The 14,199-nt window shown below is 41.8% G+C and overlaps 1 protein-coding gene across 8 annotated transcripts in view; it reads right to left on the bottom strand.

Annotated features, from left to right (window-relative positions):
* The window catches only part of FILIP1 (filamin A interacting protein 1), a 103,639-nt gene that overhangs the window by 33,955 nt on the left and 55,485 nt on the right, over positions 1-14,199 (bottom strand). For all 8 annotated transcript variants that reach the window (XM_021391696.1, XM_021391694.1, XM_021391698.1 and 5 more), the window contains 2 exons: positions 8,691-8,864; positions 5,834-6,012 (listed from right to left, as the gene is read on the bottom strand). In XM_021391696.1, coding sequence (XP_021247371.1) covers positions 5,834-6,012; positions 8,691-8,864 — 353 coding nt within the window. The remainder of the gene's footprint in view (positions 1-5,833; positions 6,013-8,690; positions 8,865-14,199) is intronic.

The following is a 14,199-nucleotide window of genomic DNA, read 5'->3' as shown; positions in this document are numbered from 1 at the left end:
GCAGGGTCTTGCCTGTAGCTTCAGCTCACCCCAGCAGCCCTAGCAGCACAGGGATGCCCCAACTTCCTTCCAGGTAGTTGGGATTAATACAAAGCCATAGAGGTAGCCTTTATCGATTATCTCCACTGTTCAGAAGCCACACTTCTGTGTGAAAGGAAGAAAAATATGGCATGAAGAGGCAAAATCACTCATTCAGGTACCCAAAAGCAGAGCTTTAGTTAAGATTTTAGTTTTAATGAAACCTCTTTTTGATCTTAGGAACTCGTCAGGTGAGACCTTGACTCAGTTTCTGTTTCCCTTAATATCTCTGTAAGTAACCTTGTCAATTATGCCAAAGTCAAAGAGATTCACTTGAATCCTTTTCTCTCCTAGTTCTCTTCTTTCTCGCTCCTCTTCACCACTGCCCTTGATTATGTTCTACTATTTCAGAAAAACTCTCATAACTGCAAGGAAAAGGTACTTGAGACCCTGCCTTTGTATGACAGAAAAAGATGGAAAAAGCACTACATCTGTTTAGGGATTGGAAAGCACCTATGTAGTCTCACTGAGTCAGAACAGCCCCCTAAATCAGGTGAAAACTTAAGGTTCTTCACACGAGTTAATGAAAGTTATTTAACTTATTTAACTGTGAGCAAGTCATGAATGTCTGTAGGACTTTAATTTACATAGTATGTCATATTCTTTGCTAGTCATTCTGCATATCTCTGCACAGGTAAACTTCCATTTAAACACAAAGCAAATGTTCAACATGTTCAAGCCCAAATACCTTTCTAGCATATATTTATACTCGTAAATAAGTAGCATCTGTATAAAAAGTTTTAAATTTCAGTGAAACCTAGCATGTCTACTGCAATCTGTTTCCAATATTTCTGAATGAGGAAGCAATTTTCCCAACATGACCCCAATTCAGATTTTGTTTTCTTTGCCTAAAAAAACAACAACCTAAAAAGATGGCCTCAATGGAGCTGTGAGCTCATATTTATTTCAGTAGTATAATTCTGAAACTTACCGAAGGCCCCTTAAATGTTAAAATTGTTACCTATTGCACCCTGGACAGAGTTTGGGTCCATGAGCAGATTTTCAATGAAGTAATTTTTCCCCCCTATATGACCCTGAGAGCATTTGAATCGATGATTTTAGTAAGCAAATTTGCTAGGAATAATGAACTACATATAGTTTTGTATAATAATTCTCTCTCAAGGGCTGTGAAGGTGATGCCCATTTAGAAATAATTTTGGAAGAATAGCTGAAACAACACATGATGCCTTTTTATATAATTCCAGAAGTGACTGAAAGACTGGACAGTTTTGAGGACTATCCAAGTGTGAAGAGATGGATTTGGACTAGTCCCAGCTCATGGCAAGCCTCACATTGCGTAAGACTCAAAATACTTTCCCATTGTTTCTTCACAGTTCAATGTGGCTGTTTGTCCTCTCATTTTTAAATTACCTTTGGAGCCATTTTGTTGGAGCCTAGGACAAGATTCATCGGTCAAAACACAAACTTTGAGTAAGTCGCAAGGAACAGCAGCTGCTGCCTTGCCGTCAGCTAGAGCAGTAAAACAGGACCTGAAAAATGGATGACCTTCACATTTACTTAACTGTGCAGAAATGGTATTTGCCACTGCCAGGTTTTTTTCATTTATTTCTTCTAATAAGACTACCACAGAATTTGTGAGCTGTGATAGTAAGAATATATTGCAAGGAAAAGAATAAAAACTATTTAGATTTGTTATTAAACTGTTGTCCTTACATTATAAGATTAAAAGTTTAGAAATGCAATTACTGAAAAGTAGACAGAGAGTGACTCAGTGCTTTACCACAGCCAGCAATGTGTGGTAAGATGAGTAACTACTGTAGGCAGTGGTGAATTCCCACAGTCCCATTGGGCTGGCTTTCCCTTTTTTGGGTCACAATTTGGAAACCAGGACAGAGAAATAACCAACAGATGAGAAAATCTAGTCAGAGTATGAACATGGCTAGAATTCTTGGAAGAAAAAACAACAGCACAAAAAAAAAAAGATTTTTTTTGTGAATAAACTTAATTTTCAGACTTTAAAGGAGTCTGTACTGTTTGCACTCTAAACCTCACCTTAATATCTCTGTATGGGGCTATTCTTATCACAGAATTCAGCCTTAAACTGATAAACTATAGAGATTTATTAGCCTTGAACACTTCATACTTTTGACTTTCTTTTTCTTTAAAAAAGTAATTGACTGATAGATGTTCCGTCCTGTTGTTATTCTGCCAGCTTCTTTACTTTACGATCTCAATAAAAATCAAGAGAAAATGCAAACTGGAAAGGTAATACACACAAAATCTCCAAGCGATTCCACACCCCAGCCTCTATACTTGCTTAGGTCAAGTAAATAAACGGAAGCAAGAATGCCCAAGTGCTCCACAGAGAAAGGCTTGGTGCTGCCGTCTCGTGGGAAAAGGGAGAAGGAAAGCTTGGGCAAAAAAAGCAGAAATGTAAAAAGGGAAAACAAAATAGGATTTTCTAAAACTTACTAAGATCAACACTCCCACTTTTGTTTAAAGTCGGCTGTGCGCTTTACTGCTTGCGGATCGCTTTCCTTTGCAGGTGATGAGGGCCCAGAATTACATCACCAGTGGAGCAGCCAAGAGCATCCTGGTGCCAGGATGACCGAAGCTGAGAGGAATGTATTATCACAGACCGCAGAGGGACTCGCCAGTGCATTCCTTGCTGGGGGTGCTGCGATGGGGGAGGCAGAGAGGAGATGATTTTACGCAAAGGCTGAAAGGAAACTTTGTAGAGGAAAGATCTGGGGTCACAGTCCTGCTGTCTCCTCTAAGCAGATCTAATTATGGCTGTGTACTTCAAAAAGAGGGTTTGACTAAAACCAGATTCAGCAGGGCACTTCTCAGGGAGGACAGAACGAGTCCTCTCAGATCTGTCTTTGAGGAAAATGCAAAATGCCTCAGTGCAAAGGGAGTGCTGACACTTTGGTTGTAAAGGAACACTTGAAGCCACAGTGAGAGAAGAACCAGCTTAAAATCCTCATTGCTTACATGAACACGTGACCATATGTAATATCAATGCATTCATACAAACAATGCTAATGTTAGATATTGGGTATGCATTTACTGACAGATTGTGCAATGCAGTAGAAGTCTCAGCAGTTTCAAGGACAATGCAGGAAATTATCAAATCATAGAATCATGGAATGGCTTGGGTTGGAAGGCATCTTAAAGACCACCCCATTCCAACCCTCTCCCTTGGGCAGGGGTTTCCCCCACCAGCTCAGCTGCCCAGGGCCCCATCCAACCTGGCCTTGAGTGCCTCCAGGGATGGGGCACCCACAGCTCTCTGGGCAGCCTGTGACAGGGCCTCACCACTCTCTGAGTAAAGAATTTCTTCTGAACACCTAACCTAAATATCTTCTCTTTCACTTTAAAACCATTCTCCCTTGTCCTGTCATTACTAGACTGTGAAACCTTGGTGTCTCTTCCGCTTCTAAGCTCCCTTCAAGTACTGGAAGGCCACAGTGAGGTCTCTGACAGAGCTGTTGCACATAGCACTCTCAGTAAGCTCCAGCAAGGCGTTGCTGCCACATCTCACCATGGCTGTGAAAAACAATGTCCCATGCCTCCAAAGGGAATTCCCTCCTCCCTAGTGTCAGAAGGCTTGCAGACTTTCTGCTGTCCTGAAACACTGCTGAGGCTGTCCTGACCACAGGCCTCTTTCTGTGCCACTAAAATCAATAGGAGCTTTCCAGTGCTTTAAGTAGAAGCAAAATATGTTGTCAACAAACTGGATTAAAAGAAGAGTACAAGATAAATTGCTCAGAGATTGGCACCTGTCTTCCAGAGTGCAGCCTTTCAACCACACTATTTTAGTTTTCAATACCTTCAAAGATGCAGAGGAATCCTGAACTCTATGTGCACTCAGCAAGCAAAGGTGAGGAGTTGAGATGGTTCAAGACTAAACATTAGTGAGTAGTTTCCAGTCCTTCCTGGCTTTTCTGTCCCGGTCTGGACATGGGACAGAGGGAGGAGGACATGGGAGGAGGACCCTAGGGAGGGAAGGATGTGCACACTTGGCTTTCCACACTTTGCCACATGCCATGTTCTTTCTCCTTGGTCACTACTAAACTTAATGTGATTTTTCCCAATTAGCGCATTAAACAACATGGATTAAGTAGCAAACATCAGGTTTCTATTGTCATTCAGCATAAACCAAAAGCACTGCAACTCTTCACCTGTAGTATAGAGGGAATGGCAACTAAAGCTGGGGGACTTGGGTGCTCTTAAAGATCTGCCTTCAATACAGATTCAAAGTCAAATTCTCCTTTTCATTCCTGCTTTTCCAAAAAGACACAAAAGAGCAGAAAGAATATGAAAAAATGCCCCTGGGGATAGGACTTGATACCTTTGCAGTAGTAATGTGAGACAGAAAAGTTCTAAATCAGTTCATTAAAGGATATTGGTTCAAAGCAAACAGTCTATAAACTTAGGCTGCTTAATGGTCTTCAGGAGTTGAACTGGAATAATAAGAAGGCAACAACTGACAAATTAAAGTGGATTTTAAATGTAAAGAGAAATGTAAATGGTATTTTAACAGCTTTTACTTTTGTAGCAATTTAGTTGCCTGCATCTCCACACATACACAGATATTCACCATAGTGAAAAAAAATGGCATGTGAATTAGATATTCATTACTTCTTACTTGGAAATACAGCAGATTTTTTATTTTATCCTAAGGGAATAAAATTATTAAGATATAGATACATTTTTGTCCTTTAAAGTTTGCCAATCAACACAGGAAAACAAAGAAAAAGAACAGTTACTATACTAGGAAATATGGTCACTTTAGCTCATGTGCCACCCACTTATAGCTGGCATTGAACAGAGCTCAGGAAATTCACTAAACAGTTCAGCTCCTGGCTTTTTGCAAGAGTCTGCCACCAGACTTGTGGTTTCCTCAAAAGCATTTCTTCTTACAACTTGCTCTAAGTATTCTTCTCAGAGCTTTTCTTTCTTCCAAACTTTGTGGTCTGATTTTAAGCAGTTTGGTATGAGCACGAAATTTCATACTCAGGCTGTTACTGAGTGCTCATTCTTCACCAAACTTAGGTGCTCTTTCTTTTCTGTGACTTAGAGAACAAATTACTCCTACAGTGAAGGACACTTGAAGGAAAAGAACTGGAGCATAGAAGCATATTAGACATACAACTGAAGGTAGCTGATCATAGGCTGGGCATGTTTTATAAAATATGAACATATTTTCTTTCAGGGGAATGTAGATCTTGCCTGAGGCACGTTCCTTCAAACACATGAAAAATAATGCAAATTGTCTGTGACTTTACAAGCCTAAATGTGAAAGGCATGGCAAATTCCCCACCATGGGTGTGCCAATATCCGAATATGTGGTTTTCCTTATCCAGTCCTCCTGCTGTGACACTGTGCCCTGTCATTCACAAAATGTGCTGCTCAGCTGAACAAGCCAGCCCAAACCTTAGCCAACACAAATAACACCCAATCTCTCAAAAGCTACCAGGAGATGAACTCAAAATGGGAATAAGTAATACAGAACAAATTCATTTTTAAATTCAAGTGCCCACTGCAAGAATGCTCAGTGGTATTCTTCCAGCTCTAGACTTGCAAAATAATGTACAACTAGCATGAATTAAGTGACATTTACAAATAGATTACATGAATTTAGCACCACTAGCATGAATTAAGTGACATTTACAAATAGATTACATGAATTTAGCACCATTTAAACACAGAAAAGACCAGCCCACATCACTGCTGAACTGAAAAGTGTTGGGAAATTGAGGGTGTGCTTTGCACTGTCTTGGATACTCACCTCTCTCGCTCCTGCTCCAAGAGGTTGGTAAAGTCATCGCTCTTGTTCATGTAATCCGTATGTTTATGCTTCTCATTTTCAAGCTCATAAACTGTGCGGCGATGGCATTTTTCTGCCAAAAGGAGCTGTTCCAGCATGCGTCGATATGTCTCCTTCTGCTTTTCTTCAAGCCTGTCCAGCTGGATTGCAGAAAAGGAGAATAGGCTGTTTCAGAGGTCTCCTGCTTACTTCATCCGATTTATTAACAAACAATGTCATGTTTGGTAAATGTGAGTCCCATAATTTTATGTCTTGCGCTTTAGATAAAGCAGTGCCTAAAAACAGGAGTAACTGTCCCATAAAAATAATGATTTCTTTGGACAGGGTGTTTGCAATAAACATTTGCATAGCTCTTGGGTACACAAAGAACAGGGCTTCGTGTAGTTATAGGGTAACAAACAACACTGTTGCAGTGCAGAATGCCTCCTATGATGAGGTGCTGCTCAAAATTTCCTCATTTCACATAAGAACAGCAGTAACAAATCTCTGGGAGGGATTTGAACCCTGAGTTCAAGTGCATCTATGGGGACAGACACCCAAATGAGTTGCATAAGGTATAAGCTCAAAGCTGAAATTTGAACTGTGCGTCTTCAACACAGTTATACATGTATGACTGTTCAGATAAAAAGTGTGAACAGGCTCTGTCCACCTCCTGTATGATTCATATCCCCCTCTGCCCCAGCTTCACCAGGCAGCTGCTGCTTCACAGGGAGCCTCTGCAAACTGGGGGAAATAGGACAGCAGAAGGGCTGCACTGAAGCAGCTCTCCAGAAGCTGAATGTGACAGTAAAAAAAAAAGTCATTGCATTTTATAATGGAGCCAGGATATCTTTTGTGCACTTAGGAATTTTTGACACCATCCAATTTTAGCTCTCATGTAACCTCCGTAGGCCTAGATATGACAGAGGTTGATGTATACTCAGGTCCCTAACAAATTATCAGCTTCATTAGACAAAAGGCCTGCTAAACTGTTTTAATTCTGGTAGCCAGTATTTTATGCATGCTCTCAAACACTAATGTTTGCTTTCCTTACTTACTATCCCCCCTTCAAATCCCAGAAGATACCATGACAAAAGTGAATAGTATAAAGGCACCCAGTGGTAGACAATTCCTCATGAAAAAACTGTATGTTCTGAACAGAAGAACTACAAAGAACTGGACAGATAATACAGTGCATTGTATGACATGTTGTTGCATGCTCCTTTTCTATGCTCTGGACTGTTATGAAACTATGACCACAAGCAATGGTTGCTTATTTTGGCATTCACAGTGGCCTCAAACATTCCCAGATCTATTCTTGGTTCATTTATTATATATTTATTTATTCATTAGATTAGATTTTAAGCCAAGAGTTTAAATCCTTGGCTTAAAGTCCTGCAAATCTCCCTTAGGGGCTGAGCTAACCTCATAGCCCTAGTGGTGAAAAGACAAGATATGATTAGGGATTTGTGATTCTGTAATTATGGTCAAAATCTATCTCTGAAGGTCTTCTTTTCTGAACTACTCCTATGTTAGTGCTCTAGTATGTCACAGAAGTGTATGTCTAGAAAGTCACAGAGCATTTACCAGTCCCATGAGTAGCAGATGCAGGTGCTATAATTGAAGGGAATTTTAAAAACAGGGATTGAGTGTACCCCTAGCAAGTTTGCAGATGACACCAAGCTGTGTGGAAGAGCTGACATGCCCGAGGGACAGGATGCAATCTAAAAAGATGGAGACAGGCTTGAGCAGTGGGCCCGGGTGAACCTCATAACATTCAACAAACCCAGTGCAAGGACTTGCACCTGGGTTGTGGCAACCCTTGCTATTAGTACAAGCTGGAAGATGTAAGGATAGAGACAGTCCTGCTGAAAATGACTTGGGAATATAGCTGGATTGATGGCAAGCTGGGCGTAAGTCACCAATGTGCCCTCACAGCCCAGAAAGCCAACAGTATCCTGAGCTGCATCAAAAGAAGTGTGGCCAGCAGGCTGAAGGAGGTGATCCTGCCCCGCTACTCTGTACTGAGACCTCACCTGGAGTATTGTGTCCAGATGTGGAATCCTCAGTACAGGAGAAATATGGACCTGTCGGAGTGTGTCCAGAGAAGGGCCGCAAAAATGATCCAAGGGATGGAATACCTCTCTTATGAGGGCAGGCTGAGAGAGCTGGGGCTGTTCAGCCTGGAGAAGAGAAGGCTCTGGGGATACCTGAGAGCGGCCTTTCAGTATCAGAAGGGAGGCTATAACAAAGAAGGGGACAGACACTTTAGCAGGGTCTGTCATGACAGGACAAGGGGAAATGTCTTCAAACTAAAAGAGTGGAGATTTACAGTGGATATAAGGAAGATGTTTTTTACAATAAGGGTAGTGAAATAACAGATTTCCCAGAGACATGGTGGATGCCCTATCCCAAGAGACATTCAAGGTCAGGCTGGACAGGGATCTGAGCAACCTGATGTAGCTGTAGGTGTCCCTGTTCATTGCCAGGGAGTTGGATGAGATAAGCTTTAATTGTCCCTTCCAACTCAAATGTTTCTATAATTCTATGTTTCTTAAAACAGAAATGCAATACATGAAGATTTTGCACTTACCTGCACCAGCCCTAAAGAGGATACAAGCTCCAGACTGATTGTGTTCAAACCCCATGATTTTATTTACCCTTATTTAGCAGGTTAAGTGAACAAGAATATTCAAATTTTTTTTTTATTTCTTGTAATTTGTACTACCATTGTATTATCCTCTGGCAAGTTTTGCATACACACAAAATGCATGCAATTTCCCTTCTGATTAGGAATCCCCCTGCACAGACTTCATGATGTAAATCAAGAAGTTTTTACCTCTGAAATTGGTTTCTCGTAGACATCTTCTCCTATAGATTTTTCTTGAGCAAGGATGGCGTCCCTGTGTAGCACTCGCAGCACGCTCTCTGGAGCTGCAGAACCATAGTGAGCTTCTAAAACTTCAGGTTTGGTTTTCTCTGTCTTCAGCATGTGGATCACATCCTCCCTTGCCTGTAACATGGCAGATGTACCATAAGCCAATCTGTTAACCAACAGGGGAAACAGGGAATATCGGGGCATTTCAAACATACAGACTGCATGCACAGAAACAATATAAATGAGAAGAATGCTGGGCTGCCAATGCAAACATAAAACTTTGGGAGATATCAGAGGAAACTCAATCTTTGTAAGCCAAACGCAGTCCCTGTAGGCATTATTTATTCTATTCCCTCTTGTCATTACATTTGAATGCCATGGGTTTTTATCTGGCTTGAAACTAAAGCCAAGTAACATCATTAATCTTCACGTATTTCTTCACTTATTCTGTGCCCTTGCTGTTCTCCGACTGCATTTAGGGGATGAGTAAAAGCAGCATAAACGGGCTGAATTAATATTTATCAGACAGCCTCACATCAAGTATTTCCAAGCAGCCCCCTACCTGACTTTGTGACTACAAGTTATCTTCAGATACTTTTTTTAAAAAAGTTTTCTAAATTTGGCTTGCTTAAACAAAAGCCCTGGAATGAAAATCCACACAGGATGTCCCAGGTTTCTTTGGAGCATGTATCTCTCACAAGCCCATAGCGATGGGAAGCAGGAAGGTACAGGCACCATTTTTTCTCTTCCCTGCCCTGCTCAACCCATGTGAGCCTGGGAAACAAGTTAAGAGCTAAGGAAAAGTTCAGATATTTTAGGAAAAGTCTCTTACAAATTCAGCCTCAGTGTGAGCAATGACTGTTTAGGATTTATGAACTGGCCAAGCCCTCACGTTTTTCAGCGTTCATAATGGCACTCGGTGTTATCGCTGTAGCAAATCCTAAATCTTTACTCAATACCACAGAGACATCACAGCTCTACAAAACCACCTGCTTTTAAAATGAGTAAGGAAATACTTTCAGAAAATGGCAAAGACCACTCAATCTTTTCTTAATAAAATAGTGTAACATGAAAATAAACAAAAAATGAGCTTGAGGCAAAGATCATGCCACTCAGTTGAGAACTAGATGACCTGTAAGGGCTAACCCTGTACAACACTTTGTAACCTTAAGTAGAAGCTTTACATGCAGTTCTGCTTACAAGATACAAATAACAGACTGGAATGGTAACTAATGTTTTTTCAGCATGAGTGGAGGAAGGGTGCATAGCTCAAGGATGTCAGAACTACATAGTGAATTCTGTGGGCTAGCCCCAAGGAATACCAAGAGGGCCTGTACACCTCCCTGCACCATGCCACTCTCAGAACAGAAAAGTTCTGAGTTTTTAGGAAAGCTTGAGACAGTTTCAAGAGCATACCATATATTTTTTTATATGTCTGTAGAAATAACAGTTATTTTAATGCCTTCATTACCAAGAGGTTAGTGCTTCTAATCTGAGTGTTTTTTTCTCCATGGTGAATAAATGCAATAACCATCACACACTCTGGCAAGGCAGAGAATAGGAAACCTCTCCCTCCCCAGTCACCTGGCTATTACTGTCAGACAGTGACTAAACTGGGTTCCTAAAACAGATAGTCTAATTTTCTCGGCTCCTACTTCTTCTGGTTAGCACCTACCACTCAGTCCATTAAATGGCATGTGACGACTTCAGCCTCAGTTTTTGGGCAATCTGCGTCCTGTCCCAAGGCACACACAGTGTCTCACTGTGGGCTCCGTGCAGTGCTCAGGGTCAGTACTGTGCAAAGGGAGCACTGAAAATATGGAGACAAAGGGAGCAGCACTGCTCTGCCCTGTGCACCAAAGCCAAAGAAACACCATGCTGAAACCTTGACTCATTTTGGTCCTAAGCACAGGAAGCTCCAAGCCCCCATTTCTCAGGGATGGGACTACCTTAGAAGCCTCAGTTAGAAAGGAGGGAGAAAGGATGAATTTGTTCTCACTCACTGCTGATATCAGGCCCCATATAGTGTAATTAAACACTGAGAGGCAAAGCAGAGACAACCTCTGCTTGGTAATTTAGAGTCAGTAAGCGCTGGCAGAGGAATGTAAAGCTGCTCTTCCTAATGAATACCCTAGCTCCTGTCCAGGCTGTGCATACTTTCCTTCTTCCAGCCTCATCAGTCTTTAATCATTGATGACTGAAACAGAACAACTACAGCAGGAGAGAATAAGAGTGTCCCTGAAACAAATTTGCCAGTTAAGTGAGGTTTCTGGATGCTGCAGTTTTGGGTCCCCAGGAGCCAGTGGGAGAGGAGCTGGGAAGTAAGTGATGCTAAACAGAGGAACTAAACCCCCAAACAAGAAAGAAGAGGGTGTCCAAGCTCTGTCAGAGCTTTGAAGGACACTCTTTTCCACAGCATTACAGAATGACAGGATGGCTGAGGTTGGCAGGGACCTCTTCTATGAAGAAAGGCTGAGGGAGCTGGGCTTGTTCAGTCTGGAGAAGAGAAAGCTCTGGGGAGACCTCATTGTGGCATTCCAGTACTTAAAAGGAGCTTATAATCAGGATGAAGACTGACTTTTTACACAGACAGATGGTGGTAGGACAAGGGGAAATAGTTTTAAACTGAAAGGGAGGAGAAGTTACATATTAGGAGGACATTTTTTCACTCAGAGTGTGATGAGGCACTGGAACAGGTTGCTCAGAGAAGCTGTAGATACTCCATCCCTGGATGCGTTCAAGGCCAAGTTGGATGGGGCCTTGGACAACCTGATCTATTGGTTGGCAGCCCTGCCCGTAGCAGTGGGGACTGGAACTAGGTGATCTCTAAGGTCCCTTTCAACGCAATCCATTCTATGATTTATGATTATATGGAGGCCATTTGGTCCAAATCCCCTGCTCAGGTAGTGAAACTCAGAGCAGGTTACCCAGGACCATGTCCAGTTATTCATTTAATCATCTTTAATGGCTCCAGAGCACAGGGCAGAGCCCTGAGCAGAGAGGCCCCTTGCTGCAGAGCAAGGGAAAGATTTCCAGCCCACGGGACGTGTCAGGTGGCATCCTCCTGCTCATGTCCTCCTTCGTGGGCAGTCTAGATAGTCTAGCTATCATGGTAGCACGATAAGATGCGTTCTGCCTTTCTGGGCTTGATCACTGCTCCTATCATTATCTTTTCAAGTACTCTGTTCCTATGGACTTATGATAACAGTTTGTGAAAAGAAAAGTAACAAACAGACACTCAGGTTGCTAGGATGCACAGGAACAAAAAAAAATAAGAGGCCTCATGCTAATAATAAACTGGAGACAAATTTGCTTTTATTTAGTCAGAGTCAAGCCCCAGCACTGAAAGATTCTGCCATGCCACTACCCCAGGTCTGGGCAGTTATATCCTATCTTCCCAATGAGCCTTGGTATTTGCAAACTCCAATTAGTCTCTCTGAAACTCCTCAAGACAAATGTACTGGGAAGAAGCTGAAACTGCAGGCCTGTATTATCCACGATTTCATGTTTCCTCCAAATGGCTAGTTTTCCACCGAAACTAGAAGAGAACTCATAAGAAGATGTTTTCTTTCCATGTATAGGGAACAACCATCACCAAATTAAGCCTCAGGATACAGACCATTTCCTGATAACAAGTCAGAATAATACTGTGGAGGAACATTTGGGCTACTTCAACACACACACCTGCAAAAGAGGTCCCTCTTCCTAGCTAGGAAGTGCTATACTAGCAAGCTGCTTCTACTTCCATATCTATTTTAGGTACCTCCCTTGCTCCAAAGCACAACACTGTTTAGCATAAATTGTAAGCTAGGAGACAAATACAAGGAAGAGATTTCAAATTGGAAGCAAACTTGTATATACATCACAGACTAAAGTTTTTAGCTGTTTCGGTAGAAGAAACATGGTGCTTGACAAAGAGAAGCCCTCTTTCAAGTCCATTTTTATTTTATGGTGGTGCACTGATGAGAGAGAATATTCAGGCATGAGATGGCCACACACTGCAACAGCTTTCAACATCATGAAAATTATTTGTGTAAGTCCAGAAAACTGCAAATATCCAGAAAAGCTCTTTAAAGTCTAGGTATAGAATTTAGAAAATAAATGCATCTTCCCTTACAGATTTTCATTACTTAAATCGTCCTCTCGCTAATTATAAGATAAGCTTCTATTTGTTCTGTTGATATTGTGGTTTCTCAGAAAGTAAAGACTTTTTTTCTGTTAACAAAGTGCCTTCAAACATTTGATCCACTAAACTGTAGGACTGATCGAGACAGATTAATGAACATGTCATCTTAGAAATACTCTCAAGTTGGGAAGCACAAAAGGCCATACAGGTTGAGAAGTGTTTTTCCACTCCTTTTCTCTAGGAGCAAAGTCTGCTGAGAGTCCATCAAACTCCTTCCACTGCCCCTGCTGACAGAGGAACTACGTCAAAATGTATCATCTAAGCCTCTTTCTGTCCATACTGGAGGTGTAAAAATCTAAAGGATGATCATCTCAAATCTCCAGTACATCCGCTGAGAGGCTAAAATTCAATGAAGTGCTGCTGTTCCACACAGCTCCTCCTGCTCTGCTCTGGTGCTCAGATGTTGGTGTGCCTACTTAAGTTGTGGGTCTGTGTTTGTACCTGGGAAAGAGGAACTCCCCCAACACACAGCTCTCCTCCCCTAGGAGTGCATGCAGCTTGTCCTGCTGGAAGGCTGATGTGGGACCACTCTTCACATGGGTCCCCTGAAATACTTTTTGGCAGAGTAAAAGAGAAAGGCTTTCTTCAGCTTACTGGCTTGAGTGGAGAAGGGGTCTGAGTTCCAAACCTCACTTTAATACGTGCCTAGTAAAATATTTAAATAATATAGAAAGGATGTAAAGAGGTCCCTGCATAAAATTGAAACCATTTAGGAAACAATAGCATGACTCTGCTGCTTGTAAAAGGGGACTGGCAGCCTAGCAACCAAATTCTTGGTCAATGGAAAGGCTGTTACACAAGCCCTGCATTCGGACATGCTTCCTCCTCCTGACCTGCCCTGCCAATTTACCACAGCCCTCTCTCCCCATTCCCACAGTCTTTGGCCTCTCCCGTGAGACCGCCAACAAAACTTAGCACCCACTAAACAGGGAATTTTTGCAATAGCCCATTTATCACCTGGGAAATGGGACGAGGCTGCTCAGACTTGTTTCACGTAAGGCATCTAGTAAATCAGGAAAAAAATTCAGTTGCATTCGAGATGGACTGAATGGACTCAAAGTAATCACTGTCAGATGAGAGTAAAATACAACTCAGAATCCTTCACCAGGCCATTTCCTAAACTATTCTCCCGAATTTTGTTTGTTCATAAACTGCATTCCTGCAAATCTACAGTGTTACCATTCTCTAAATCACCACTATTTCCCTCACAGCTCAGTGCTCCATCTAAAACACATTTAATGACTTCAGAGAGATCTAAATACTTCAAAAATATGATGAGAATCT

Source organism: Numida meleagris, chromosome 3 (assembly GCF_002078875.1).
Source record: "Numida meleagris isolate 19003 breed g44 Domestic line chromosome 3, NumMel1.0, whole genome shotgun sequence".
NCBI classification, from domain to species: Eukaryota; Metazoa; Chordata; class Aves; order Galliformes; family Numididae; genus Numida; species Numida meleagris.
Note: the sequence above shows the minus strand (reverse complement) of the source record. Positions and strands in the feature narration are given on the sequence as shown.